The 25,236-nt window shown below is 46.4% G+C and overlaps 7 protein-coding genes across 7 annotated transcripts; 3 read left to right on the top strand and 4 right to left on the bottom strand.

Moving 5' to 3' along the window:
- Positions 1-3,840: 3,840 nt before the first annotated feature.
- Positions 3,841-4,929, bottom strand: F5147DRAFT_656629 (uncharacterized protein; the record flags this gene model as incomplete). Its single annotated transcript, XM_041434140.1, has 3 exons — positions 3,841-4,056; positions 4,092-4,556; positions 4,612-4,929. The coding sequence occupies 3 exons, from the start codon at positions 4,927-4,929 to the stop codon at positions 3,841-3,843; spliced, it is 999 nt and encodes a 332-aa protein (XP_041288157.1).
- Positions 4,930-5,910: 981 nt separating this feature from the next.
- Positions 5,911-7,064, top strand: F5147DRAFT_656628 (uncharacterized protein; the record flags this gene model as incomplete). The annotated part of the gene is made up of 7 exons (XM_041434139.1): positions 5,911-5,946; positions 5,993-6,064; positions 6,149-6,220; positions 6,283-6,558; positions 6,680-6,781; positions 6,830-6,921; positions 6,968-7,064. 7 exons carry the CDS (start codon positions 5,911-5,913, stop codon positions 7,062-7,064), a joined length of 747 nt encoding a protein of 248 aa, XP_041288156.1.
- Positions 7,065-7,542: 478 nt separating this feature from the next.
- Positions 7,543-11,053, bottom strand: F5147DRAFT_818412 (uncharacterized protein; the record flags this gene model as incomplete). The annotated part of the gene is made up of 17 exons (XM_041443607.1): positions 7,543-7,636; positions 7,693-7,765; positions 7,818-7,914; positions 7,969-8,187; positions 8,241-8,283; positions 8,336-8,426; positions 8,474-8,505; positions 8,567-8,616; positions 8,692-9,137; positions 9,188-9,224; positions 9,279-9,430; positions 9,479-9,577; positions 9,628-9,721; positions 9,799-10,212; positions 10,262-10,363; positions 10,766-10,886; positions 10,953-11,053. 17 exons carry the CDS (start codon positions 11,051-11,053, stop codon positions 7,543-7,545), a joined length of 2,265 nt encoding a protein of 754 aa, XP_041288155.1.
- A 3,731-nt stretch (positions 11,054-14,784) lies between these two features.
- On the bottom strand, positions 14,785-15,815 carry F5147DRAFT_656626 (uncharacterized protein; the record flags this gene model as incomplete). Its single annotated transcript, XM_041434138.1, has 3 exons — positions 14,785-15,192; positions 15,236-15,531; positions 15,590-15,815. The coding sequence occupies 3 exons, from the start codon at positions 15,813-15,815 to the stop codon at positions 14,785-14,787; spliced, it is 930 nt and encodes a 309-aa protein (XP_041288154.1).
- Positions 15,816-16,499: 684 nt separating this feature from the next.
- F5147DRAFT_778357 (uncharacterized protein) lies at positions 16,500-17,763 on the bottom strand (the record flags this gene model as incomplete). The annotated part of the gene is made up of 4 exons (XM_041442123.1): positions 16,500-16,553; positions 16,612-16,848; positions 16,887-17,525; positions 17,575-17,763. 4 exons carry the CDS (start codon positions 17,761-17,763, stop codon positions 16,500-16,502), a joined length of 1,119 nt encoding a protein of 372 aa, XP_041288153.1.
- Positions 17,764-18,468: 705 nt separating this feature from the next.
- On the top strand, positions 18,469-20,041 carry F5147DRAFT_656624 (uncharacterized protein; the record flags this gene model as incomplete). The annotated part of the gene is made up of 8 exons (XM_041434137.1): positions 18,469-18,516; positions 18,537-18,627; positions 18,976-19,077; positions 19,101-19,178; positions 19,262-19,292; positions 19,355-19,398; positions 19,548-19,803; positions 19,855-20,041. The coding sequence occupies 8 exons, from the start codon at positions 18,469-18,471 to the stop codon at positions 20,039-20,041; spliced, it is 837 nt and encodes a 278-aa protein (XP_041288152.1).
- A 1,001-nt stretch (positions 20,042-21,042) lies between these two features.
- On the top strand, positions 21,043-22,574 carry F5147DRAFT_778356 (uncharacterized protein; the record flags this gene model as incomplete). Its single annotated transcript, XM_041442122.1, has 8 exons — positions 21,043-21,179; positions 21,238-21,369; positions 21,415-21,529; positions 21,578-21,768; positions 21,818-21,956; positions 22,005-22,196; positions 22,248-22,402; positions 22,454-22,574. The coding sequence occupies 8 exons, from the start codon at positions 21,043-21,045 to the stop codon at positions 22,572-22,574; spliced, it is 1,182 nt and encodes a 393-aa protein (XP_041288151.1).
- Between the last annotated feature and the right edge of the window lie 2,662 nt (positions 22,575-25,236).

The following is a 25,236-nucleotide window of genomic DNA, read 5'->3' as shown; positions in this document are numbered from 1 at the left end:
GGGTGCCTAGGGTTCCTCTCCCCTGACAGCACCATAACGTCCCTGTGAGTTCGGGAATTGATGATGTCATACTCACGCCTCAGGTCATAGGTGGTGTAATGCACCTGCATCGTTTGCACCGAGTACATCACATTGTTTGGGATGATCACCGAGTTACGTTCCTGGTCAGTGAAGACATGATCGCAATAACTAATGTCTAGCTTCCGCAGCCTATAGAGGATATGGTCCTTTAATTTTGGTATGAATTCCTGACAATCAATGTGAGCAAGGTGTAGGCGTGTCCAATGTAGCTTCTACCTTGACAGCTGGATCACCCTCGTGTTCCTGGATAAACGTGATTATTTTTACTGCGTTGTTCCAATTGGTCGCAATATAATGATGCTTTTCTGAGGACATTGACCAGGGGGCATTGGCTCCTGATTGATTGCCAGGGGACGAGGTGCCTCCTACTTCTGTCCGCCGCAAAACCCGACGCCTACGTTCATGCTTTGCCAGCTGCGCTGGGGTATCTAATTTGTTAGTCAGCGGATAGAACACCTTCAGGGCTCTGTGAGCGAGCTCTCCCTATGTCAACTTAATTTCAGACACATAGTTGGAATGCCAACGGTACGTACAATCTGAGTGGTGAAGGAATCTGTAGTGCCAAAGAACCGGATGGTTCTCACATAATCTCCCATCGCATGGAATTTATAGGTACCTAAATTAAACTTCTTTGGCCTAGCCCCACTCAATTCAGCTGAGATTTTGTTAGCTTCAGGATGTTGAGCAGCCTTTCGTTGGTGTGCTGCCCTCTCTCTGGGTAATTCCACGGCGTTGAATGCCGTGCAGGTATAGTGTTGGAACTTTCTCAGCATCCCAGACAGCTTCTTGAAGGTTTCTTCCAGGAAAGTAACGGTGGACTCTGAGTGAAGCCTGAGCTTAGCGAGCGCATGCCATTGGGCAAATCGATACAGTAGAGGTTGTATTATCGCATCGTGGTGTTTGGGAAACAGCCCTTCAAAGGCCGGAATGGCACACTAGAAAGGCGTCAACCAGCATAAGACAGGAAATAGATAACCAGCAAACTTGTAAGATATCTTCGAAGTCGCGCGCTGCTAATCTCTTCATGTCAGAGGTATTATTTGAAAACTTGCGGATTACACCATTGCCGAAAGTCAGAATCTCTCGAAACCTATGGAAGTTTGGGAGTCAACTACTAGTTAGCAGGTAACAAAGCTTTGTGTAGACTCTTCATACCTGCTGTCCAGCGCTGCCACCAACTGACTGCCACCAGGGAGTGCATAGAGCAACCTGATGAGGTGCGTAAATAGTGATTTCCAGGTGCCCAGTTCACACTCATGCATGAAGTCGACCACCAGCATGCCAAACGCATCGAGGCCAAGCGGTCCGAGCTTTTTGACAAACTGATTCTACAGTAGATTACATGCAGTCAATATAAATGTAAGGAAGTAGTTGCACTCACGACAACAGGCACCCATGAGCCCTCACCGAGACTATGTTCTACCTTTGTACCGTCAACAGTACTTCCATTACAGATAAACTCGTGAGCCTTTTTAACCTTCGCCAGAACATATACCTGAAGGTTTGTCATTCAATTTTTCATGTCTCTCACGAGCCCAAGAGAATTGAATAATTTTTTCAGCGTGAGACACCGGGGGCAAGGGCACAATCCCATGTCCTTGATGGTGGCAATTAATACCCTGTGAATCAACAGTATTTTAGCATTCTTGAAGTGGGTGTGCAGAGGAACGTACTTTTCAGGGTAATCCGCGGAATATGTGAAGATCCGGGGAAAGACCCTCTGCCGTACTCCGTCAGCACATTTAAGAATGATGCCATGACGATATGCGTGAATGAAGTCTTCATCCAATAAGATTTCCCAGCAGGATTGAAACACCTCCCGGCGGCAGTGGGCTTGAAGAGACGCCATGCCAGTCTTCGATATGCGAGATAAATTACTCAAAATGTCTTTGACGCTATCAGGAAGCTGACATCATCAGCAGCAAAAGGTGACTACAGTGAACACATGTAAACTTACTGACAGAAAAAATCCTACTAGGTGGCATGCTCCCGATTGGGGTGATGACCTTGCGTATTTTGTTAGGTTTCCGAAATACAAGTACAGTGGCCAAGCCTTGGCGGTCCCAAAGTTTGCCAGATGAGTGGTGTCTGAAAAGAACATCAGACCAGCAATGACGTGTTCCAGTGAACAACCGGGCTCCCTGGGTAGTTTCTGAATGTTGTCCTGAGCTTCCAGCCATGCATCAGATGCATAGAGCTCGTCGAATACGTGTTCTTCGTGGCCATCCAAAGGATCTTTCCACAACCATTTGAACGGGAGGAGATGAAATGCCCGAGCTTGAACATCTGCAAATGCAGCGCGTAATACTTCAACAAGTGGGCGATAGTGAAATCCAGGAATAGTATAGGGCTGAGGGCCATCCTCCTTTGATCTCATTGGAATATTAATGGTAACGCCAGTCTCGATCCAATCATCAGGAAAGGTAATCCTTTTCCCATGCTCATCTCTATCCAGCTCTCGCAAGCTTCGCTTCACGGAGAAATTCTCAAGGTGCTTGGGGTCAAAATCTTCCGCCAGGATCACATCCTTAACCAAGCGCGAGACTTTAGTTTCAGACAACAGAGCACTCCCAGAATTTATCCAGGACATGAGTCAATAAATAGTCATATTAGCAAAGGGGTAAGGCGCTGAAAAACCTTGTTGTTGAGAATCAGTTTCTTCAAGTTGGCTAACCGATGGGGACGTCCTTGAAAGCAACGAAGATGGTACAAATTTATCTGGCTCGAAGGAGGGACGACGAGGGTACAGTCAGCAGAGACCGAATGAGTTATAGGTGGTCTTTAGAGTGTCCCTGAGCATCAGAAGAACGCGCTGAATTCTGGACCGAGTGGGTAACAAAGTCGAGCTTTGAGCCGACGAGAGGTTGGTCGACGAGAGGTTGGTATTATCCGAGTGGTTGAGGTCATCCTGTGAGACGTCAATATCACAGAAAGCTCTCGGAATTCTCCTTATTGGTAGTCTAGTTTCCTCTGAAAAATGACAATTGATGAAACAGTTGCAACTCAAAAGGGACACCAACCTAGATCATAGTTCGAGGTGTTTGCTTCCTCATATTCCATCTGCGAGTCTGCAACGGCTATAGACATGGGCCCAAAGAGCCTGCAAGGAGCAATTGGCTTCAAACTTGAGCGGTCTCTCATGTGTACGTGTCGAATAGCAGATATTCCCTGAGGTCGACAATGACTGGAGGTTCAAATTTGAAGCAGAAGGACACCCACTGATGTGGCATTGCCTGAACGAGGCAGAACCAAGCTTGAAGAAACGGCCTCTTTCGCCCGTTCTTGCCTCCTATGGCTGGCTAGAGTGCTAGATTTCTTATAGAAACGGCACGTCGCGCGATGCCTGCTGAGTCCTCGGTTGTCAGTGGCCCGGCTTTCCAAAGAACAACCCAGTGCGCTACAAGACACCATTAGAAGAAAAAAGAATAAGCCAATCCAGAAACGTTCAAAAATGTGCATTGCACATTCAAGTTGATACTAATTGGCGTAGTGAGACGGTCACTGACCAGATCAATGTATTATGACAAATAAGTCACTCAGCGTGACGCGAAGGGCCATATCAGACAGGCAGTGACTCCTGCTAGGCAAACACTACTCTGCCGAGTTCAGGATAAAATGAACTTTGAATGGGACAGCGAGCACGGAAAAGAATCCCAGCTGATGCCATCGACTCTCGCTGTATTACCATGATCACTTCCAAAAAGTAATGATAAGTTATTGATGTACTACTATAGCGTACATCTTGTACTATCATCATCACTAAAGAATCATGACCATGTCCTGGTCAATGGTAGTGAACAATGATGCAGTACTAATAAAGCTGCTCTTCTTCTTCTTCTGCTGCTGCGAGGGAAAATAGTGTTGTACATACTTGGAAAGGGGAATGATGGGATGTACATCGCTGACATGCATGATACCCAGGTGGTCTGTTTGTACTGCCATTTGAACTACAATCATGATCAATATTGCAGAACACTGCAGTATATAACAGTCACCTCACCTTAGGCAACCATGATCATATTATTCCCCTCTCCTATGATGGAATCCAAGTATTTATCGAAGCGATGCTCAACATCTTCCGAATCCATGCCGACTGGGTCCTCCAAAGACAAGTTCCGCTCAGCACCAATCTCTTCTAGATGATCAAGTTGCTTGTCTGCTATACTGTGTGCCGTTATGTCATGAGTATACGCAGCGATAGTGAAGTCTGCATCATCTTCGAGCTGCTGGTGGGAACGTTTGACCATCACTGATTCGAAAAAGGTTGCCTCTGCAAGGCTATCAAGATAATGTTCCGCATTGTCCTTGAGAATCATTTGAAGGAGTACAGCATGTCTTTCAGTTGACTCAAGGTCCCACGCTGGTGCGAGAGCGTGCAAACACTTGCTTTCAGCATCAGCTCGCTTTGCAATGGCAGCTGACCGGAGAGTCGCATTTGACATGTACTGCATGCTTCTATTGAAGATTTCTTTGCCCTAGTATGATGATATGTCAATGACTGGATCTGTGGTACAAATGAGGCTAACATACCTGCTGGACATCTATCAGACTGATATCAGCCTCATTGTGCTTCAGGATGTTTTTCGCCAAGAAACGGTGCTCAAGGGCTGTAGGAACATGCTTGCCCGGCTGATAGGGCTTGAACCTTGAGCTAGCACATTTTGCATAGCATGACATATGATATATCACGGGTGGAAGGCATGCAACTCTGGGAGAGCTGGAGTCTATGGTTCTCATTCTCCTACTAGAGTTATCGCGACGACGCTGGGTATGAGCACTATCGTGCATGGATTTATCATCACTAGAGTCGAATATGTGAGAAATAGGAGGAACACCAGGTGAAGACATCGTTGATAGTGGAGAGGCGTTGCCACAGTGAGCATAAGGATCTTGGTGAATGTTGACTGTGTCCTTGTCTGATTTTGACACCTTTCAATACTAGTGTGAGAATATGAGCGGACTTCTAAAACGACTGGCTCCCACGGTGACTACAGTTAGTAATTCATTGATTGCCCTTGAAGCTGAAGTGCAGGAAGCTGTGAATCACTTACTTATAAAGTATCTGTGAAAGATCCGAGTTTGGTATTACTGCACCATACCTTTGTCATTTGTATGATCACACTGCAACTAAGAGCGCTTACTATAGCTGGAAATGTTATGTTTACCTTTGGAAGTTTGCAAGGTCAGGTGTACCAGTACTTGGGAACGTTCAGCCCACAGGCCGCAGGGTAAAATTTGCCTGAACTGCGGCGTGAAATCCGCAGTCCGACGTTCAAACTCCAAACTTCTGAACCAAAGTAGTGTGCCACATTGATAATATATTCTGAAAGGCCTGAATCATTATGAAATTTTGAATTACGAATTCGAACCTAGTGACAGATGTGTTGGAAAACTATGTAATGTGTGGAAGTTTCAAATTGAGATATCGAACATAACTTAGGTGTGGCCATGGAGCGACTCGCTCGGAAACTTGGCAAGCCCGGAGTATGAATATAACAAGTTCAGTGACAAGGAAGGTAATAAATAAATACAAACAAAAACAACGTGTCGGCGTGGGTGTCCGAGGGGGATCAAGACTTTGTCTGATAGTCAGACCTAATAATTGGTTGTTGGACAAACACCAAATCTCAGGGTGATCCAACTAGTTGAGCGATAGTCAGTCGTCGACTCGGTAATCTTGGACAATATTGGTTTGACAGATGGGAAATTTTGCAGATATTTGTGCCGAAAAAGGTAGGCATGTTGAAACATGTAGTACTAGCTAGTAAGTAGGACCTTCAACTCGATAATCATTAACGTTGTATATTACAATCCTCGAGTCTACATACAATGGAAAACTACTTTCAAGCACAACCAGAACCCACGGTAAGTCGATTAGCGAAGTATCGCGCTGCCTACTAAATGCTATTAGCCAAGCACTCAATTGGAACCTGCCGTGCCAGTGATACCAGGACCTCTGATCATAAACGAATCAGCAATCGTAGTACGTATGCAACCATCGACTTGCTTTGCAAATTTGCTCGTCAACTTGGGAGATCTTGACCATGCAAAGATGTGGATTTAACAGAACATCACGGTTCGCCTCAGTCTCGCCAGCGTGAAGATGGGTGGACAAGAAGTTGGAGAGGAAGAGGGCGAGGTTAAGAATGAGCTCCTGACCGGCGTCTGATGCTGAAGAATATACCGCAGCGATGTTGGTAGAAGGAGCGGTTGACGGAGGTTATGACCATGGGAAACAATATGACAAATTTTGGATTATATTCTGGGCCCACGTTCAATCCAGCAATCTCCGCTAGACATTTGAGCGTCACATTCCTAAAGTCAGGGGCTTCTAGGAACTGTAGAACAGTTAACACAGTACCTTTGACTGCGGGAATGAGGATCTCTCCAAAACGTCAGGAACCCTTGTCCATGCATCAGGATGGTCTTCAAACTGCGTCAGTATGTGTTGAGCCATTTGTTGCTGGTCAAATGAATGTAAGTCCATCGCAAATGGCAAACAGTAACTCCGCCACTCACTTCCTGGCAATGGGGTGACTGATGAAGACACCTGCAGCGAGAACTTCAAAGTTCGAATTCCGGGTGATTAGTTAATCAGTACCTAAAAGGGTGCCCTTCAAGACGGCGCTCATCGACAATCCCAAATCGCAATATCAATCCATATCACGGTATAGAAGTGTCGATGGGACCGCAAAACACTGTAAGTGTCGATACGATGGCTTGTTCCTCACTGATCGTCCATCCACAGGATAGTTGTCGGATTCCAAAGAAGGGGGAAGTGGGGAACATTATTGTAGTTGTGATTTGGCCATCGGTCCTGGGCTTCAGGAGGAAAATAAGGTGTGTAATTAGTTTGAACACCATGCGCGCTCACTAACTTGGATAGTCCTTACCTGAACGCGGATCCGTCGGCGAGGAAGAAGTACGACAAGATCGACAAGGCGATTAGGCTAGTGCGAAGGAACACTGATCAGGGTCGATGATAGCACGGAATAGACATATCGTCCCTTGCCGCTCCTACGCGATGCAATCAGTTTAGAGAAGTCTGGAGAATATGGATGTTAGTATACCGTGCTTTGTTTTCAGCCTCTACCAATTTCTGTGCATACATCTCTGCGGCACGTCGGTTGATGTCTCTTGTGTGTCAGGGAAACCGATGTCCCAGTAGCCGGATGGTGTCTTGGCACGATACCAATGGTGCTGATGTCGTGATATCTCTGTCTTGTGGTGTTCGATGTCTTCACAGTTTTCCTTGCAGTCTGAGAGGCTGTCAAAGGATAACTGGCATTTCTTAGTAGGTGTTGAAGAGGGTGAACACCAAAGTGGTTTCTGGAGAGGTTTGGGCAGTGGTCCAATGCCTTCATAGTACTATTTAGGACGCATGGAGATTGAGTAATGATTTTTCGAAAAATGGACACGCACACCACGACAACATTCACAATCGTCAGCAAGCATCTTTTTTCACCCCTCACGGCTCTTGACTACTTCATCATACTTCACGCCATGATTAGGTTCTTTGCTTACAGTAAAGCGTGAATTGATAGTGGTGGCATCACTGTTGGTTTGAGTCAGGGAGTTAGTGAGCAGCAAGCATCGTCTGGGGGGACTTACGTAGCCTGGGCATATCGCCCGCGTCTCTTGGGTGAATCTCGACGCAAGGTGGTACGCTGTAACACAGACATGCCTGCATTAAGATTGGTGAAGTTGCCAAAGTATGTGGTTTAATAGGCACGCACCAGCGACTCGAAAGCAGTGTGGAAGAATGAGGCAGTATGCAACCACTGCAAAGCAGGTGTGACAGTGTCCCTGTTGATCAGGAGGCCTGTGAAGAGGCTGTGGTGATGATCAATTAACACTGCTGGAATTTAGATACGTAGGATGGCTCACTTGAAAAGCATGACCAAGGTGCCAACTAAGCTCGCCACGCCGGTACTGGTAGATGCTATCGACAATAGAAGGATCACACTTGCTGTTGTCAAATTGAATAGCACGGGTGTCAATATAAACTTCCAAAAAGCCGGAACTGTAGGCACCAACTAGGCCGTAAACAATGCCACCAAAGGCAATTGGAGGCACCAAGCGGAGTGGCAGGATATCAAACAAAACCTGACCAAGGGCCAAATTAGAAAACAAATACAGTCTGATTAAATTGATGTTACCTTTGAAGAGAAGTAGGTGAAGGTCGAATAGTAGCTGTTTGCTCTGATATATATAGAATGAGTGCGGGAAACATGTTTTGTAAGAATTTCCCTACCTTTCATGCATGAAAAGGACTCTCTCGTTCGCAAATAATGCAAGGCTAGATAAGCACGAGAAGCCGAAGAGCGACAATGTGAAGAAAAGGCCTGAATGCTATCAGTCAAATAAAATAAACTATCACAAGACTACTCACCAAGCCGGTTCTGGAAGCCTGCGATGCCATCGCTGATGTTATGAACAGAGGCCACAGATCACTGAGAAAAGGTATATGAATATATGAAATCACAAGAAAAGGTGATGGCTCACAAGCCAGTACGACAGAGGATAGATAGTGAGCTGCCAGTAATGCCGGATCACGGTAGAGATTCTCAAACGCACGACCGCTCAAAATCGTAAACTGCGTTCCCCAACTGGCTCTTTTCCAATCCCGCAGTAAGAGTTTTCAACCACAACGTCTCGCAGTTCACCATCCGCATGTGATGCATCAACTCCATGCTGTGCAGTAGCAACCTCCTCTGTCTCGGCCTTGATCGACTGTGCAACTTCACTCGTAGGGTACGCCTCGACACGCTGCGCAAGTTTGGGAGTAAGTGTGCTGTTACCAGATGGTGAGCTTCGGACAGCTTCCAGGAACTCCGAGGTCTTGCATTTGATTGAGGATGTGAAAGAGACGCCACGTGTTCGGAGCTCAGTTTCTTCCTCCACCGCAGTGGAAGAGCGACCTCGTGATTGTACAGATGATGCACCAACGGCACGCTCCTCATGTAAAAGGTTGTCACCAGACGTTGATGATACCGCATTATTAGAAGGAGAGTCCAGGTTTCGTGGTTCAAGTCCAGCATGCACTGTTAGGTCGACTATGACAGAGGTCAGTTGCACAGTACCGTAGAATCATAACACTACTTACTGAGATAATCCGCGATATTAAACCCTAGTGGACATGGCTGGTCGATGCTAGCGATGTATTCTTGGCATTAGGCGAATTCTCCAGAATACACCATTTTCCCATGAGCCAGGAGGACAATATGATCAAACAAGGCAACAATGTTACTGCGAGGCTGATGAATGGTGAAGATAACAGTCCGATTACAATCGTGTGCAAGGGTCACCAGGCTCTCAACAACATTAAAGGCATTATAAGAGTCCAATCCTGTACAATGTCAGCGTGTTATTGGGAGTCGTCAAAGCATAATCTCACTACTTGTAGGCTCATCTAAGAACAATATCGAAGGGCTAGTGACCAATTTACAGGTTATCGAGACATGTCTCTTTTCCCCTCTAGATATTGACCAGCATCCTACACAACAGTTAGTATGCGTCCTTAACCTGAGCAGACATCAAGCATACCAGAGTCACCAATTCTCGAGTCCTTGATACCCAGGATACCGAGTTCGTTCATTGTCTCAAGTGTCCTGTACTTCTTCGTCTCTAAGCTCATCATCTCTTGCAGGAGTCGCAATAGCGCATATATACCGTCAATGTGTTCATTAATGTATCCTCCTGATCCATAAAACTCACCACCTTTTCAAACTCCGCGTCCACGACCTCTCGCCCGTTGACGAGTGTCTTGCCACTGACTTGGCCCATCTTGTGCTTGCGAGCAAGAATATCAAGGAAGGTAGATTTACCCGCGCTGGATGCACCCATAATCGTCATGACTTGACCTGGCTTGACAGCCCCAGAAATTTTGTCGAGGATAATGCGGTTGCCAAGAAAGTAAGATATATTCGAAAAATGGAGGGATGCGGGGACATGGTCTGTCATGAGCTTCGAAGCTTCATTTTTCGGCAGGCTGATTTTTCCGAAGTCACCACCATTGTGCGATCGACCGATGTACCACAGAATTGCAACAGTCAGGACAACAATCAAACCTGCACCAGCAGAGCTTAGGGCAATCCATTTGGTGTTGTTGGGTTTGGGTATGGGTATGGGCTATGAGATTGTGAGGACATGAACACGTCAATTCAATTACTCTACGTACATGGAACCCTGAAACTTGAGTGTTCGTGTCGTATCCTGGTTGGGCCTCAGAAGAGCACGTGTCCAGCGTACAATAAAAGGATTCTTGTTGTGCGGTCCAGAACTGAAAGCTGCATGTCGCAGTGGAGTTATCGCAACTGAATGTGACTTGCGAGGAACGGTCGGAAAGCATGTCCAAGATCTTGCGGTCTACCAAGATTAGTATATAGCATGTCGATGCATTCCGAGGGCGTACTAGTAATGTCACACATTTGGTGGTTGCTAAAAACAGTTTCGCCACCAGTGTAACAAGTCATGTCTGTGACATGCAGGTGAACGCTGGAAGAAGACAATTGAAATAAGGTGGACACTTGTCTAAGTACGTAGCCTGGGCATATCGCCCGCGTCTCTTGGGTGGATCGCGACGCAAGGTGGTACTCTGTAACACAGATGTGCCTGCATTAAGATTGGTGAAGTTGCCAAATTATGTGGTTTGATAGGCACGCACCGGCTGTTAGTTCCTCACCAGTAGAGTGTTCGTGTATCGGAACGGGGGGTTGAATGGAGTGGAGGACCACATCTCAAATTCCGTTGAGATAGTCGTTTCTCTACGCGAAGCGTGGAGAGTTGATGGTACCTCCTGCAGCCTGCACATAGGATCACAAGTTAATGCAACATCAGTTGAGTATAAAGATGCGTGAAAGCCTGTGTACGTACGCGTCTTGGACGTCTGCTTCTCCTCCTCGTCAAACGCACTCAAGTCCGGACCTATTACGACTTGTGCGCTGGCAGAGATAATGGCTCGCGAGTCCATGTTACTGAAATTTGAAAAAAAAAAAGAAAGTCAGTGAGTCTGAGTGGTGCTGGCCGCTTGAAGTTTATCCAAAAAAGGCAAACATTCTAACTCAGCTCCATTTGCCACTACTATACAGCCGCGACGAGCGCTAGCACCAGCAAAGATCAAGTACTACTACATACCATGGAGCAAAACACTTTTTTTGACCTACACCATAACAATCAGTACAATTTTCAAGCGCAAGGGCCAGTGGTAAGTATTTTCTTGAAGGTCTGCCTAGTAGCTCACCTGACCGTATCGGACTCACCCACCAGCAACTACCACTAGACCATATCGTCCCAGAACCGTTGATCGTCCCAGAACTGTTAAACGTCCCAGGACCATTAATCATCGGTGACTCAGTGATCGTATGTGGCACCTACTACTGTAGATACCATTTACTAACAGATTTTAGGCAATATGGAACAATACAACGTGAACGGCTCAGGACCGAATTCAAAATCACCGCTCTGCGTTGCAGCGCGAGCTGATTACAACTACAGATGAAGACTGTTACAAGTAACATTGGTCACGTGGCCCCCCTATCATTTTCCCCTCATCCTCGCCCTCACCATCTACCGGCTCGTCCTCCTTTACCGCCTTTCCGTTGACCGGATCCTCGGGACCGTTCCCGTCCCTCGCATCGCCCGCCTCTATGCACGTGCACGCACGTTCCTCCTCTGATTCGACCACCAATGTGGTCCTGCACCTATGACTCGGTCTGACTCGTGCCACCAATGTGGCTTTCCTCTTTCTGTTTCCCCTGACTGCGGATTCCCGCACGTTGTATTCTTACCGTTGGTCCGTTCCAACGTTTCTCGGTCTCATTCCACATTCGACCACCCATCACTAATCCGGCTATGTTGCCAACACACCTATACCACTTTCGTATCCCCTTTACCCTTACCTACTGTGCGGTAGCCTTGCCCTTAACCCTCTCCACTTAGTATAAGTAGTCGGTCACCTTGTACTAGATTCTTTAACTTGAATCTACTCAATCTTCCCTGGAACATACTTCTCTCTGAAGCCCCCTCAGCTTCAGTCTCTAGTATCTTTTCTTAGTCGCTCATCGCGACTAAGTCTACCTCGATCGACCTCATTGTCCGGACAAGACAGTCCTGACCTTGAGTGACTTCTCAGACATCCGTCTACGAAGTCACATGACACGCGCGTACTGTGATCGCTGCCGACTCATCGTCGCCAGTCTCACTTGCTATACCGGATCCTTCCGGTTACGTCACGAACGTTAGCGGACGACGCCCCTCTTAGGGCTCCGCCTAACAGATCTATTTGAGTGCGTAACAAAGACAAGTGTTGGCTGACTTTGATGGCATTTCGGAGGGAGCAGGAGTTGGAGGAGACTATGAGATATGTCGAGAATTCCTGGCGGGAGTTGAATGAGATCAGGAGACTGTTGGGAATACGGAGAAATTAGTAGATTGTCATGGTGGATGAGTGGATGATGGACACTTCCATGTTTATTCCAACGTTGCTGCTTGGGCAGGTGGTGGTGGGGTATGTTTCATCTTTGTCTTTGTCTTCAGGTTCTGGTTTTGGAGATATCATCTATTAGAAGTAGGCTTAACCAAAGTCCTGGGTTTCGGTGTCGGTGTTGAGAGCGTGCGTGTGATCATTCAGGAAGAGAATGAAATAATGCTTGCTGTGAGGAGTGACGGTGGGGATTGGACCACAGACGTCGGAATGAACAAGGTCGAGAAAGGGAGATGCACATTCTGATCCTGACAGGTGAAAATTGTGCGGGTGCTTGGCGATGATGCAAATTCGCAATGGGATAATGGTGTCGCAGATTCGATGGTGACCCCCTTAGCGACACAAGCAAGGCGCATGACGGCGTCTTTGCTGAGGTAGCACAAGACATGTTGTCTGGAATTTCAGCGATCGATGTGAATGGCATGTCAGCCAGGAGGCTGTTGAGTCCGGTGACTGCAGCTGTAATGGGAGGGAGCACGGGAGTGGGTGTGGGCACCGGCATGGTGGGGAGGCCTTCATTAGATCGTCAGTGTTGTCTAAATTTTTTCGCTATGACAGCTCGCCGTGGCATACGTATGCTTTCGTCAGCAAGTGTCAACTCTAAGGTCCGCGGCGTCTGAGACGCAATCACGGAAGAGGGTGTCCTTGGCCGAGTCTTTGTGGTATGCTATGAGTGTACACCAGTCAGAAATAATGAAGCAAGACGTCACCTCCATGAGGTTCTCCATTGGGGGCTCCTCTGCTTGGACAGCATGTTCTTATGCACAGCAGAATATCTGTAGAACATAGATCGCACGCCATATACCTTCAGGTTGCGAGCAAGAGCAGGGACGGAGACTCTGCTACTTGGTGGTAATCCAACCAAGGGCACTGCCTCTGAGACTTTTGATAACATTACCCCTTGCTTCAGGTGTACCTTTTAGCATGCTACAATACTGAGATGAACGCTTAACTTGAGGACGTAGAAGGGAGGTACTTGCCAGCTCTACAATGAGGTTAGCTTCATCATCTCCACCATGCACCAGCTGCTCTACCTGGGGATAATCCAATCAAGCACACCACCTTTGAGACTTTGATAACATTACTCCTTGCTTCAGGTGTACCTTTTAACATGCTACAATACTGAGATGAACGCTTAACTTGAGGACGTAGAAGGGACGTGCTTGCCTGCAATGAGGTTAACCTTGTCATCTCCACCATGCACCAGTTGCTCTTGAGAAAGACCATGATCATGCCATTCCATTGGAAGATACACATGATTATACTGATGTCTTTGCCAATTCTCCCATGCATAAAATCCCATTGGTGAGAAGGGCTTGCCACTGGTGCTGTGGTGGTTGAAGTTGGGGATTGTTGGTCCGCCATATGACAGGTACAATGAAAGTGAACTAGGATGAAAATCAGCTCTCACTGTAACCCTGAGGGCACAGTCAACTATGATTATCAATAGATGCACTACTATGGCAAGGACTAGTATGGAGGATGGCAGATTGTTATCAAGGTTTGGAGTCCGCCTCCGGGTGACTCCTTTGAATTTCAATCCGGAATCTTCTGATGGTATTGCAAAATGCCCAGAGTAGTACTACTATAAATTCTGAGATACCAGTAGTTAGCTTGAACGAGCACCTGTGTACGACAATATCAAGAACTGTAGAGTGCTGCAGATACTACATAACTTTGGATTGAGGGGATAGTTCCAGTAGGGACCGTTTGGATTCGTGCTGATGTAGCACTCATCAGCGCTGGCATCGATTACGGCAGACCAAGCATCAGAGAACCGATGAACAAATGAGAAGGTCATTTAAAGCAATATATAATACAGCATCACAACAATCTTCGTATATCTGCTGATTGCATGTATTTGATCCAACCACTGAGTACTCTATTTGCTACTAGTAGTTATGGTGATATACTATACTATATAACTTGAATACACGGAGTATACACACAAAGAATGCACATTTAAGTTATTTGAGAGCGTTAGTGAGCATGAAAATTTTCCTTATCGTCAGCTTGTGCCCTGTTTTTCCCTTTCGCCTTCCTTCTCGCCTTCGCACGTCCATCCTTCATGTGAGCTTTAGAAATGCAAGTGTGAAATGTAAATGCGGCGCCCTCCGACATACCAACCTTTTCCACATAAAATCTACTATTAAAATGTGTTGCGATGGGCAGATAAAATATGCCATGCTCCTTCAGCGATTTCGTGTATTGCGACAAGTTCATATCAGGGTAGTGAGAATGGATGTTCGCAAGGACTTCATCGATGCCTTGCGGCAGTTCTTCATATCGGTGTCTTCGTCACTCTCCAAGTAGAGTGCATACGTCCTCTTGAGGGGTCGAGGAGCCATGGAGTTGTCATGTTGCTGTTCAGAAAGTACGCCATTAGACCCGGAAGCCCACATGTCGTTGATCGCAGATGGGAGATGAACATGATTGTGGATTATGGGTGATATGAGCTCGGTTGGCACATGCTGAAGGGACGCGGTTCCTTCCTTACGTGAGATACGAACTTCGTCGTCGAAATGGGATGTGCCGGGTAGATGGTTCTGCTCGCCTGCAGAACGCGTAGTACCTGCATGTTGCTTTGCCGCTGTCCCTTTTAACACAGGCATCTGCTGTGACAAGTACTTTCATATCGTGCGAGAAACTTATGATTAGCAAGGCACGTACAGTATCTACGACTTCAATTGCAACTTTTTTCTTGTGCCGTCCAGAGAGCTGTTCTGCTCTTGCAGCTTTGAAAGCACTCTTGATATCTTCGGCTGTCAAAAGTCTATGCGGCGGGTCCATATGGCGGGCTGTAGATATGCGCCAGCCTAAATGCTCGTAGGTCTTTGGAAGATCCATCGCGGCCCTCATAGAATCGAACATATCTAGGGGACTCAGGTCAGACTCGGCATAAAAATGGTCGACGTATGTCGTAGATTTGTTTGTATTGGCAGTGTTCAAAGGAATCCAAAATTTGACTAGTAGTAAGTTGATGTGAGTATTTGAAGTCACCATTGAGAACGAACGGACAATTACCTTTCTCAAGAGACTCCTGGTTTGTCAGTTGCCCTTCCGGCGCCTCTGACTCGTACCACGACTGAATGGCACGAGTGCAATTGATCTTTTCCTCGTCAACATTGGGCAGTTCTTTACGTGCACACGCAGTAGTCTGAATACAAGAGTGCTGACGAGAAGAGCGCCAGCAAGTCACAGATGGAATAGAATCGACATGATCATTGTGAGTACAAGTAATGGGAGACATCGTGCACTAAGGATAGGCAATGTAGACTGTAACTTTGCCCACCTGACCTTTATACCAAAGCTCTAGTTCAGTTTGTCAGTATCATTACAGTTCAATGGAAAATTCCAAATTTCACCAAATGAGTTGGGACATATGATTACCTGAAATGATCTAGCGCCTTGTCGATCACTCAATTTCCATGTTTGGTACTAGATGTTGAAGCTTTGAAGTCTCAGTAGCTCCATGGTGCATTTGCCGGGATAGTACGTACTCACTTAGTAAACACCCTAGTCACCGAACCGAATACCTTAGTATTTCCTAAAAGCGAACTTGGGATCATGAGATTACAAGTACAATGTGACTACCGCTGTCACTGCATGCAGTAAGAATTGGGGGAACAACTTAAACCTGAAGATATTAAAAGGTAACGAGTGAAGCTTGAGTCAATGCAGAATTGCTAGTCAAATGTAAGATAAGGGTAGCAATCACCTCAGCGCCCATATTGTTGAACATGTTCAGGTACTTGGTGTTTTTGCGCATGTTTTCTTCTGGCAAAAACTTGCTTTCGACAAAGTAACCTGTCTCATATTGGTGCAGTACCCACTCACAAACCGCAGCGGTCATGGCGAGTATTGGTCCATACTTGCCATCGGAGATGTACCTGTGATATTAATGTGCGCTGTCGTGCAATAAGTATCGAGCCATTCAGATTATGGCTGGGCTAGTGAATGTGATGGTGCCAAGGTCAGCTTCATCGACCTCAAAGGACATATCAGTGTTGAGTTATAAATGTGAGCCAAACTTGGATTAGACTTACAGAGAATAGTTTACCATAAATGAATATGTCGTCTTTCAGCAGACCTTGAATATGATTCGCGCGTTTGTCGATGTCTGACTTCTTCACCAACACGGCCATGTCGCTAAAGTCGAGTTCATAGCACTGATACGTGAAAATCTGTGCCACTCCACATATCTCCTCAGATACTTCATCGATCACAGATCCCATCTTTTCATCAACGTAATTCTTGTCCTTCATCATCTCCATGGCCCAGTCCTGATCGGTTCCTGTTTCCAATCAGTCTTGTATATTACTTGGAGCTTTGGAAAAGACTTGCCTTGGAGTTCATTGGCCATGGCTTGCCATGAAGAATCCACCGTTGCACCAAGGGAACCGATCGAGAGTAATATTGATTCATTGAAGGCCGCCTTTCTCATTCCAACTTGAAAACGTTCTAACAGCTTTCTGGTGCCCGATCCGGGGACGATCTTCACGTCAGCCTCAGATGATTGCTTGGACGAGCTTTGAGCGGTGGCAGAAGATGCACCAGCTTGAATTTCCCTGGCAAGCTGGGCTCGCTCCATGCCAACAAGTTTAGCGGTCTTGAAGATTGCGCGAGCGGGGCCAACTTTACCGCATTGGTAGCTGATCTTTGCGTGTTGGGTGATGTCGTCGAGATTATAATGAGAGGGAGGCTCGAGGGTAACGCTAGACTGGGATGATAATATATTCGATGGTTCTAGGCTTAACGTTGGCACCGTGATCTCGGGCTGCTGACTGGACCCGTGCTCAGGGTAGCTCACGTTTTGATGCATGGAAGCACCTCCTGTGTGCATAGCCAGTGGGGGATCTGGAGACCGCGACATTGACCAGGCAGTGTAGAAAACCGGAGGAATGCCATATCGGGGTACAGGATGCGCTATATCTAGTGCATGGTGGCTGCCCTGGGCCTGCTAGCGAACTGCGATGAGCATGACTCAAGTTTCAGTATAGATCACTCACTGGGACTGCGGCCACCACATTGTGACCAGGGTGAAGCAAAAACGAGTGATGAACTACCTGATCATGACGATGGTCAGGATAGATTGGTAATCCCATCAGAGGGTCTGCAGTATAGTTGATATAAAGATGTGGGGAATCATCATCGTAAACGGCCTGCGATTGTTCATCGTCCCCAGGCCAGCCTGACATTGTGATGAGTGAGGCGAGCAAAAGATATAAAACGTACATCTTCAAATAAAGATATTTCCCGCCTTCTGCCCATGAACACGTGAAGATTATTGATTGAGTAAAATCACGTCCGGCGAAAGCAACTGGAATGCAAGGCAGAAGTTTGATAAGCAGTTCTACAAACATGGTAAACATTGGTTGACCCAGCTGATTAGGTAACAAATGCTGTTCAGGTCGAAAATTTTACCTCTTAGAACGTTAAGTGCTACTATAGGAACTTTATTCTTAAAGTTCAGGTGTTATCATATACAACTCTAACTCGATAGATTCCTTCAAAACCCGATCATTAGCGCATTTGCTTAGTGTTTTATAGCAACATTCACTCTGATAGTTGTTGTTGCGTGTCAAGGTTATTATGGTCCAGAAGGAGATTGACTAAAGGTGCCGAAGCATGCTTCATCCTCCACCAGCGATGATCATGCTCAGGCTCGGCGGTACAACTTTGTCATTGTATTGGCATACTATGTACTGACTAATGAATATATTCAGAACAATGCATGGAAGCGACCAACTCGGATTGCTCTTCCAGATGCTTACTAACACAGATAAGATAGCCTGAGAGACCTCGGTCGCACGGTCTACTCAGCATTCTGGGGATGGTGAAGGCTGCTTGCCCATTAAATACTGACAGTCCTTCACTATCACTATTATACTCATTCTACAACTATGTCACAAAACATGATACCCCTTGATGGTGAAGGTCAGAAGAGGGTGGTAAGTCATCTTCTTTGCAGCCGGGAGTTGATCAGAGTCATGCTTACCTCCCCGTCAGTGTTACTTCTTCAACTTGGACATCGGAGGTTTCCACTATGGTCCTGGGCACCCGTGAGTTATGGTTGTCTGTCAAGCCGAAGATTGTGAGGATGAAACCAACTCGTATACAAATGTGTCATTCCTTGGTCATGAACTATGGTGTGTACAAGAAAATGGAGATATTCATGAGTACACCTGCGAATGCACGGACGTTCACTTGACCCTAATTTTACCTCCCGCAGCGTGCCAAACCTGCAACAAAATGCAAAATGACACAGTTTCATTCTGACGAATACGTTGAGTTCCTCAGTCACATCACCCCCAGCAATATGAACTCGTACATAAAAGAACAACATAAATGCAAGTAGTCTCGCCTCTCATCTTCTCGTGTCGTCTAACTATCATGGCTTCCTCTCGCAGACAACATTGGTGATGACTATCCCGTTTTCGATGGGCTGTTCGACTACTGTTCTATCTCAGCTGGAGGCTCCATGGGTAACAGTGTTTCACGGGGTATCATAAGTCAATGCTCATGCGTCCTGCAGAGGGTGCTGCACGTCTTAGTCGAGACAAATGTGATATTGCCGTAAACTGGGCTGGCGGTCTTCACCACACGAAGAAAAGTGAAGCAAGCAGCTTTCGCTATGTCAATGGTCATACAAACTCTTTCTGCAACAGTTGTCTTCATGCTGATTACATGTCGCAGACATCGTGCTGGGCATTCTTGAGTTATTCTGGTAAGGGCTTTCTAATTGCAGAGTCTAACCATGTCATGGTCCTGATGATCGAAACCCACCAGGTATCATACCGGTAAACTCGGCTGCCTAAACCTATCTATGCGAGGTATGACCAAAAGTGTTACCCTTGACTTGTCTGAACTTTCATTCAGGGCATGCCAACTGTGTCAATTTGTGAAGTCCTTCAACAAGCCTCTACTACTGGGTTGGCCTTTTTTCAGTGCAGTTCTCTCACCTCGTACTGACATGATCTAGAAATACCCGTGAATGAATACTACGAGTATTTTGGACCGGACTACGTCAAATACAGAGGATATGAATACACCGGAGTACCTGGAATGTGTCAAGAATATTGTACTCAAACATCTGCAACATTTGGGAGGGCCTCCCGGTATTCATATGACAGGTATGGATTTGGAGGGTATTTGGAAGGTGCTGGAATGTTCATCAAACTGCCAGATATTGCTCAATCGATGCGGACATTGCTGGTGGAAGGAGGTTTAGTATCGGTGTGGGCATCTTGAGTTCGGGTGCTGCGGGCTTGACCCATGGCTGGTCCTAGTGGACACACCACGATGGTTTGCTCCGTGTCGAGCGGACATTTGCCGATGGAAGTCGATACTCCAACGACCACGGAAAGCGAGCCTACACCTATTGAACCGGTCGCCGCCAATGGCACAACAGATCATTACTCGGGTGATAAGTCGCCAAAAACGAACGATGCTACGTGCACAAGGGTAGAAAGTTGATGGCTTGCTTCGACTGACCACTTTGTATATTGCTTGTTATCATTGCTGTCGTTATGCTACCAATATATCAATCGAATACCAGGAAAACGCGCAGACGGTGCATGGGACGTATTGCCAATAGTTGCTCAGCGGATCAGCTTTGTTCACTCACTGATCAGTGGCAAAAATACCAACTTCCTAATCCGTAAAACTCGAATATTTGTCATATGGAATGGAAACACTGTCTCCAACCCTCCTTAGCAAAGCTAGCAATCAATCACCAGAGGTCTCAAACATTACTACGGAATGCTTCTCCTATGCTTTCCACTACCGAGAACTCGCTTCTGACACCCGAGCAAGTCAAGCGCATTGGGCTGAACCGCCTCAGAGGTACTAATCAGTAATAATGTTGGTGCCTACATGAGTCACTTACTAAGTCCGATGTTAGTAGGAATGATGACTTTATTCTCACTGATCACAATGATCCTCGTTACTAACAAGCCTTGCAGCATCGCATCTCTTTCGCGCACTTGGCCGCGGTCACCTTGTGCCAAATGCAAGGAAGTGAAAATCATTTGGATGCTGTCGTCGCTGTCGTGAAGGCCACCGACACTTACTTTTCTGATTACGAGAGTCGGGGAGACTTTAAAGCGAACATTTCGGCCAGTCGACTCACTAACTGGTTGACAGAACACTATTTGTATAAATGGCAATGAAGTGACTACTACTTTAGGTTACAACCAGCAATTTATTACCGAGGGCACTCCGCACGCTGTATGCCCGTCGCAACTTGCAAATTTCGAGGTTTCTGATGCTAACCCAAAAACAGGCTCGGCACGGGCTACTACAGATCACCAAAATGGGCTCGAGACAGACTACCAAGTAAAGCGAGTTTCCTCTACTTATTCGAGAACAACTCATGAGAGATTTTCACGTGATCACAAGGTCGTTAGAGCTTTCGGCAAGTATATAAGACGGCCTCGCAGGTTCAACTCTCTCGTTCACCCCACTTCATCTCTGGCATGTCGTCTGAGAATGCACCTTCTTTGAACACATCCCTTTGTGTCCAAATGTCTCCTCACGCTAGGGCAAAGCGAAAGATTGCCGCCCTCATGGAGGAGGTCGAAATTTTGAAGCAAGATAAAGCGACAAAGCAAAGGTGTGCGCACATCATTTCTCGACCACTGAAAGCGGTTTCAGTGTCTCATTGTCACTAGGAAGACGACCTATTACATTTCACAGGGACGAGCGATTCGCCGGTTGGTGGTCCTTTACACTCCCATAGAGGATCTCATTGCAGAAAATGACCGGCACTGTGAAGATAACGCAGACAGCGACCCCACTCCGGAGTGAGTAGTATCATTGTTCATATCCTCATGTTTGTTTACAAAAAGGAACAGCCAAAACCGCCTCCAACGTGGTTATATTGAATTCATTAAAGTATTGCCGTGGCTTCATGAGAAGTTGTCATGTCTTGACCACGAAGAGTTGGAAGACATGCTCAGAAAGGTACTTTCCAACACCAGTTTGTTCACTTCTTACTCATTTTCCATTTAGCTCAAGCAGGGCGCGGATTCAGCTCGTGGTGACGACACGGGAACTCTCAAAGAGCTCGTGGCATCATGGGTGAATATCGAGTGTAATGCGACTCCCCTCATCAGAACGGATGACAAACATCATCGGGGTTTTGTGCACAATGCATGCAGTAAATTACTTTGCCCAGCGGAATGGCGCTGGGGAGACCCGATGTAAGTGATGGTCTTCGTCGCTCACATCTCACTGATATTCCGAGTCCAGCGTCAAGGCTGGCATTCGCGACTGTACAACTTCCTTCATCGTGTCTGAAAATTCATGGCCGGCATTCATGTATGAAGACTACCAAGCTGATGCCAAGAATCTCGAATGTGGTCTTTTCAAGTCGAAGCTGTTGGTCATGGTGAGTAACTTGATTTTTCCAACTGATTCGCATCTCATCGCATCGCAGGGGTTCAAAGCTATTTTTACCTCTCTGTCCTCTGCCAACAAAGTGGATGGCGATGGCGATGGTGCCAATATCATTGAGAACAACTGTCGTGCCAGGAGACGATCAGATCAGGCTAAAGTGAAAATGTGTGTGGCTTCTATTATAGGTATGAGGAAAGTCACTCCTCGTGCGATCGCTTATGCAACTTGCCAAGTAATCATCAATGCTTGTCCCTGACTGTAAGGCTGAAATTTATTTTTGCAGATCCGTTTTGCACTCTCCAATATCACGTCTTGGCGCGCTGTAGATGGTGATTTCGATTATCAAATTTTCTGGGACAACATCATGGATTTCTTCGAGGACGCCCCGGGTCCGGCGGCACGAGCCAGAGTTAGAGAGCTCCTTGAATGGTGGACTAGGTCAGTCATCGATCATCAGTAACTCACTTGCATTGCTAATACCCTGTGCAGAAAAGTTTTCAGGAGAAATCATCGGGAAGACTTGACGATGGACGTAACTTCCCGGATGTCTGTGAGTGCACTTGCTGCGCAGAGACAAGAGATGGAAGACGTCATGTTTGACTCCGAATAGCTACTTAATATTTTCGCTTGCTTTTTCCGCTGTCCTTCAAGGGTCTATAATCACCGCGTCGAATACTCTTTGCTGCACTGCATTCAGTACAGTCCTACATTTACACTGTACCATATGCTACTAATATTATCGATATCAAAATATTTGTCTTTGAATCCATATATCTGACAGTGCGTCGCGAGCTGTCAATAAGTCTCTTCTGCTCGTTTAATTAGCTATGACAAGACACCTTCGTAAGTGGTGATTTTAACAAATCTATGTGTTTTGTAGATGATTAGAAAAAAATGTGCGGTATTGCCCATCAGTTTCCACAAGTTTTTATTTCTGTAAATACACGAGACGCTCGTTGAATGATAAGGAAAAAACCGATGCGAAGCATGACTCACTGTTGTCAACTTGCAAGCCCAGGTACTGAGACATAGAGGCACGACGTCTGTCGCAAGTGAAGCAATGTAACTGGTATGGGGCGAAATATATGAGATGTTCGTTGAATGAGAAGGGAAACACCGATGAGAAGCATGACTCACTGTTGTCAACTTGCAAGCCCAGGTACTGAGCCATAGAGGCACGATGTCTGTCGCAAGTGAAGCAATGTAACTGGTATGGGGCGAAATACATGAGATGTTCGTTGAAAGATAAGGAAAAACAGATGCGAAGCATGACTCACCGTTGTCAACTCGCGAGCCCAGGTACTGAGTCATAGAGGCGCCATGTCTGCACAATGCTCCGACCTCTTTGGTGCGTTTTGCAGGTAAATACGATCGTCGAGTTGCGGAATATGACAGAAGGCCGGGCAAAGATTTGAAGCAAGTTATACATTTGCGGTCGCTTGCTTTGAGGTACCCGTGAGGTGGTTGAGGAGTCTATGAGATCTTCATATCTTCCGGGCTAGAAAGGGCAGAACGGTTCAAATTGTGAAGATGGCAATGATTGCATAAGATTACAATGTAGCACTACCACTATGTATGCTTACAGCGCCACACCCAGTTTTAAATCATTAATAAATATTGTCGTGACCGTGAACTCTTTGAACTTAATCAAACTTGTATGCTTTTCGTGCTGCGTAAAATATATCTCTTTGAGTGACGGTCGACTAATACTCGCACAACACGTACGATTCTATTGTTACCGTCTGGTTGCAACACAGACTCATATCTCTTACCCTCAAGCGAGCTACATCCACATCATCATCACCCTGAGCAACCAAAAAATGTTCAGTGAAGGGCGAATAATATGTGTCTGTATTCCTGGGGACGTCGCCAAAGTTTATTTCACTTTAGCACATGGCAACCTCCTCCCTTGACACTCTCAGTACCAGTCTGTACTGAAGTTCATGAACCTGTACCTGCTCTTTTTTCCTTACGTCCATCCAAACCTAAAAGCTTCTGAAACAAATAATGTCATTAGGCTGGCGTGTTTGTACATTCGTCTTTCCTCGATAAGATCAAATATTCCCATGTAAAAGTAGTCAGCAGATATACGAAGATTGTTGCGATGCTCTACTATATATTGCTTTAAATATCTTTCTCATTTGTTCACAGGTTCTCTGATGGTACCTAATAGTTCGATACACCACTTCTTGAGAGCGCGCACAATAGCCAGCAATTCCTTTTCATGTACTGGGTAGTTGAGTTGCGCACCGTTTAGTTGCATAGAGTCAAATGCTACAGGTCGAGCCATTTGTGCGGTGGGTCCGAAACTCAGCATCGCGCCTGTCCGCCAGTCGCTTGCGTCACAAGTTATGAAGACTTTGTTTTCTCCAATGTTGTCGTGGTCGATCATTATCAAGCATTCTCGGCTGACGACAAGCCGTTTGATCGCATCGAAGGCTTGTTGGTGTTCCTCGGTCCATCCAGGCCATTCTTGTTCATTAGACTTTGTCGTCAATGGTGTTAGGATGCGAGTGTGGTCTGCGAGGTGAGGTAGGAATTGGTCCAGGTAACGGACCAGTCCAAGGAACGATCTAACGTCACTCGTGCATTCTGGTACAGGCCAGTCCAGGATGTGTTTGGCTTTCGAAGCGTCAGCTTCGATGCCGGCAGCCGAGATATGATGGCCCAGGAAGTCGAGTTCTGTGCAGAACAACGAAGTCTTTTTGGGCGAGCAGAAAAGACTTGCTTTTCGTAACACTTCGAGGACCAGCTTGACGTTTTTGGTGTGTTCGGCCACCATTTGTGACCAGATGATGATGTCGTCGAGGTAAGCGTGGCAGATCTTTCCAATCAGGGGGCGCAGTGTGATAAACATTCGGCATTGATGTGTCGCAGGAGCGTTTCTGCCTCCTTGCGGCATCACCGTCCATTCGTGGAGGCCTTTTGGAGTGTCGATCGCGGTGTACTTAATGTCGTCCGGGTGGATGCGGGTTTGAAAGAACGAGTTAGTCATATCAATCTTCCCAAAGATTTCACCTTTCGCGCAATCACGCAGGATCTCATCGATGCGTGGTAGTGGGTGATTATCCGGTATCGTATTGGCGTTTAGCGCCCTGTAGTTGTTTACCCATCGAGGCAAGGCCGTTGGGTCTTTCTTTGGTATTAAGAAGGCGGGTGACACAAACGGGCTAGAGGAGGGCCGCAGACGACCCGCAGCTATGTGTTGATTCAGGAGCGCGTCCCAAGCCTCTCGGTACTTCCTGGGGGTATTGTATCTTCTGCACTGTATG

The sequence above is a fragment of the Suillus discolor genome (assembly GCF_016758755.1).
Source record: "Suillus discolor strain FC423 chromosome Unknown F5147scaffold_70, whole genome shotgun sequence".
Taxonomy (NCBI): domain Eukaryota; kingdom Fungi; phylum Basidiomycota; class Agaricomycetes; order Boletales; family Suillaceae; genus Suillus; species Suillus discolor.
The sequence above is the reverse complement of the archived record's forward strand: the minus strand, read 5'-3'. Positions and strand labels throughout refer to the sequence as shown.